We start from the raw sequence: 4,468 nt of genomic DNA on the forward strand, positions 1-4,468 counted from the left end.
TCCACAGGAAATTGCCTCATTAACTTTGGTGACATTATAAGAGCAACCGTATTACCTCATGATGCTGGAAAATATATTCAATCGCCATTCTACTGCTTTACTTTAGCATCCTCTGTGACTTCTAAAAGGGAATTTGTCCCTTTGAAACTGCTACATCCTTTTATTTTTCATATTTAGTAATACAAAACCCTTTGAAAAGCCTGGAAGGGTTTATAAACCATGACAATTTGTAACAAACAAAAATATAAAGGAAAAATGTTGTGCAGAACAGAGTAAATCCACATGAGACACTGGTTTCACATCCAATTTGACTCTGGCAGCAAAATAAGAGTGCCAGAGAATCAACAAAGGGAAAATAAAAGGCAGGAAAAACCAAAAGGCTGACAAACAATTCTGAACATGAAATAAAGGCAGCAACACAGAAAAGAAAACTGAAATAAGGCAAATGAATTTGAAAATAAACAAAAGTAACCCATCATGAACATAATTGATGAAAGCAAAAAAAAAAATAATAATAATCATGCTAAGTTGAATGATAAAGAAAAAAGGAAGGAAGAAAATTTAAAATTCAGATTTAATTTTCTCAAGCAAGAAAGGATGCACTAAAAGAAGAGAGGACAAGAAACCCTAGGAAAAGGGAGGGAATATTATAGTGTGTGCAAGTTCTATACCATAAATCTTAAGATGCCTGAGAGACTTGAGATAGTCTCATTCTTTATTAAACACATGTAGAGAAATATTTTGCTTTTCTCAAAACTACACTCACTCACTGTTACTGCATTTGGGAATAAGGGGTTCAAAGCAGAAAGAATTTCAGATTCAGTTTTCAGGGTTAAGCTTCCATAAGTACTTATAGACATAAAACAGGTCAGAGAAGAAGGGTGTGGTAACACATTCTGAAAACCAGTGACCCCATAGTATATAAATCTTTTCAATAATTTATTCAGCTAGATATTTAATTATGGACACTTTCCTTCAAACTAGTGTAGGGTACTCTCATCATAGGTCATTTCCATAAAGTATAACTAGACAAGATTAAATTTAAATACTTATTTTCAGTGCATGGGGATTTTCAAAGCAATCTCACAGATGCTAAGAGTTTCTCATTAATAAAGTTCTCACATTGTTTCCACACAGCTCATAGGAAGAGGTAAGAGATATTTTTCATAAATACTGTGATATTTTCTGGCAAACTTTCTCAACTGAAGTTTATGAGAGAATTAAGCCACATATAAAATGATTTGTGGGTTTTTTTTTCAATAGTACTGTTCTAGATGCAAGGGAGAAAAGAAAACTCCTTACATACAAGAGATGACTTAAGACATTGCTTCTCAAAGGGTCTCAGCATCACGTAAGAATTTGTTAGAAATGCAAATTATGAGTTCCTACCTCAGACGTACTGAATCAGATATTTCGAGCGGCAGAACTAGGCAATATGTGTTTTAATGAGAACTACAGGTGCTGATCTTTGCTGAAATTTATTTATTGATTTACTTTTAATGGATTAAATTTTTATTGATGTAAAGTTGATTTACAATATTATATTAGTTTCAAGTGTACAACTTAGTGATTCAATATTTTTATAGATTATACACCATTTAAAGTTATTACAAAATAATGGCTATATTTCCCTGTCCTGTATCTTTTAATTCCCTTCCCCTATCTTTCTCCTTCCCTTTTCCTGCTCCCTACTGGTAGCCACTAGTTTGTTCTTTACATCTGCGAATCTGTTTATGTTTTGTTATATACATTTGTTTGTTTTATTTTTTAGATACCAAATATAAGTGATAATATTCCATATTTAGTATTTGCCTTTTTCTGTCTGAGAAGTCTGTGTTCATTTTACTGCATTTACCCCCGAGATTATGTCATTTAACTTGGTGTCAGAAAGAGGTGAGGTGAAGCGTACTAAAACCAATGAGCATTGGGGTGCATGTACCTTTTCAAATTAGTGTTTTCATTTTCTTTGGATATATACACAGGAGGTGGGTTTTTAGACAATATGGTAGCTTTATTTTTAGCTTTTTTGAGGAAACACCATACTGTTTTCCATGTTGGTTACACAAATTTACATTCCCACCAACAGTGTACAAGAGTTCCCTTCTCTCCACACCCTTGCCAACATTTGTTATTTGCAGATGTTGGCATTCTGACAGGTGTGAGGTGATATCTCATTCTGAGTTTGACTTGCATTTCTCTGTTGATTAGCTATGTTGAGCATCTTTTCATGTGTCTGTTGGCCATCTATATGTCTTCTTTGGGAAAATGTCTATTCAGGTTATCTGCCCTTTTTTTTTTAAGCAGTATTCACATTTTTATTGAGCAGTATAAAGTATATGTGGTCAACATTGTTACCTTCATTTGCAAATAAATGATTTAGGACGTATGAAAACCTGTACTTGACTTTTTATCAAGAGTACTTGTCATCAAATTACTCTCATCCAGGCTTCTGCAGGTCTGGAACTTTCTTTCCACTGGTTAGGAGTATATAGTGGGAACTCCAGTTGATAACACTTCTATTTAAAAAGAAAATAAAAAAGAATCAGCATAGGCAAGTTGTCTTAGTCTTAAGAATTTCTGGGTTTCTTCCTTGGAGAAGGTCAGGATCTTCCCAAGGCCTGGGTCCTTGAATATTCTTCCACTCATCAAAAGTGGAGTCATTTATTTTCTCATACTCTGATTCCAATGACACTTTATTCATTTTCAGCTTTTTTTCTAACTCAGAATCAACTTTAATCTTCACAGCATCATAATGGATTTGTGAAAACTCACAAAGACCAAAAGAACCTCCAATAATCAGCAACTCCTTTCCTTTGCCTCCCAGTGCAGGGCCCTTCCAGAGTCTCTGCCCATTTTTTAATTTTTTTTTTTTTGACATTTACTTGTAAAAGATATTTATGTATTTTGGATATTAACCCCTTGTCTGTTATATCATTTTCAAATATCTTCTCCCATTCAATAGGTTGTCTTTTCATTTTGTTGATGTTTTCCTTTGCTGTGAAAAAATTTTAAAGTTTAATTAGGTCTTATTTGTTTATTTTTGCTTTTGTTTCTTTTGCCTTAGGAGACAGATAAAAAAATATATTGCTTCAATTTGTATCAAAGAGTGTTCTGCTATCTTCTCTTCTAGGAGTTTTATGGTTTCAGGTCTTATATTTAGGTCTTTAATCCACTTTGAGTTTCTTTTTGTATATAGTGTGAGGAATGTTCTAATATCATTCTTTTACATGTAGCTGTCCAGTTTTCCCAACATCACTTATTGGAGAGACTCTTTTCTCCATTGTAAATTTTTGTCTCCTTTGTCACAGATTAATTGACTATGAGTGTGTGGCTTTATTTCCAGGCTCTCTATTCTGTTCCATTGATCTATGTATCTATATTTGTGCCATTACCATGCTGTTTTGCTTACTGTAGCTTTGTAGTATAGTCTGAGGTCAGAGAGGATGATACTTCCAGGGTTTTTTTTTCAAGCTTTCTTTTGCAGTTTTGTGGTTCCATACCAATTTTAGGATTATTTGTTCTAGCTCTGTAAAAAATGTCATGGGTATTTTGATAGGGATTGCATTAAATCTGTAGATTGCTTTGGGTGCTATGTACATTTTAACATTAACTCTTCCAATCCAAGAACATGAGATATCTTTCCATTTATTTGAATCATTTTTCAAATTCCTTCATCAATATTTTATAGTTTTTAGAGTATAGGTCTTTCACTTCCATGGTTAACTTTATACCTAGGTATTTTATTCTTTGTGATGTGATCTTTAAATGGAATTTTTTCTTGCATTCTCTTTCTGATATTTCATTGTTAGTGTATAGTAAAGCAACATATTTCTGCATATTAAACAAGTAAAGAAGAGCTAATACCTATCCTTCTCAAACTGTTCCAAAAAATTGAAGAGGAGGGAACATTCCCAAAGTCATACTATGAGGTCACCATTACCCTGATACCAAAACCAGACAAAGACACTACAGAAAAGGAAAATTACAGGCCAAGGTCTTTGATGAATATGGATACAAAAACCCTCGACAAAATATTAGCAAAATAAATTCAACAATACTTAAAGAAGATCATACCTCATGACCAAGGTGGATTTATTCCAGGGATGCAAGGATGGTTCAATATTCTCCAATCAATTTGATATACCACATTAACAAAAGGAAAGATAAAAATCACATGATCATCCCAATAGACACAGAAAAAGTATTTGACAAAATTCAACATCTATTCATGATAAAAACTCTCATCAAAGTTGGTACAGAGATAGCATAACCATTATAAAAAAGGCCATTTATGACAAACCCACAGCTAACATCATACTCAACAGTTAAAAGCTGAAAGCCTTTTTTTTTTTTTTTAAGAAATTCACGTACTTTTTATTTATTTATTTATTTATTTATTCATGACTGTGTTGCGTCTTCGTTTCTGTGCGAGGGCTTTCTCTAGTTGCGGCAAGTGGGGACCACTCTT

The 4,468-nt window shown here is 33.2% G+C and overlaps 1 protein-coding gene across 1 annotated transcript; it reads right to left on the reverse strand.

The window, feature by feature from the left end:
* Positions 1-2,542: 2,542 nt before the first annotated feature.
* LOC103008540 (cytochrome c oxidase assembly protein COX16 homolog, mitochondrial-like) lies at positions 2,543-2,878 on the reverse strand. Its single transcript, XM_057546315.1, has one exon. It carries the CDS (start codon positions 2,876-2,878, stop codon positions 2,543-2,545), a length of 336 nt encoding a protein of 111 aa, XP_057402298.1.
* Between the last annotated feature and the right edge of the window lie 1,590 nt (positions 2,879-4,468).

The sequence above is a fragment of the Balaenoptera acutorostrata genome, chromosome 5, assembly GCF_949987535.1.
Source record: "Balaenoptera acutorostrata chromosome 5, mBalAcu1.1, whole genome shotgun sequence".
Taxonomy (NCBI): Eukaryota; Metazoa; Chordata; class Mammalia; order Artiodactyla; family Balaenopteridae; genus Balaenoptera; species Balaenoptera acutorostrata.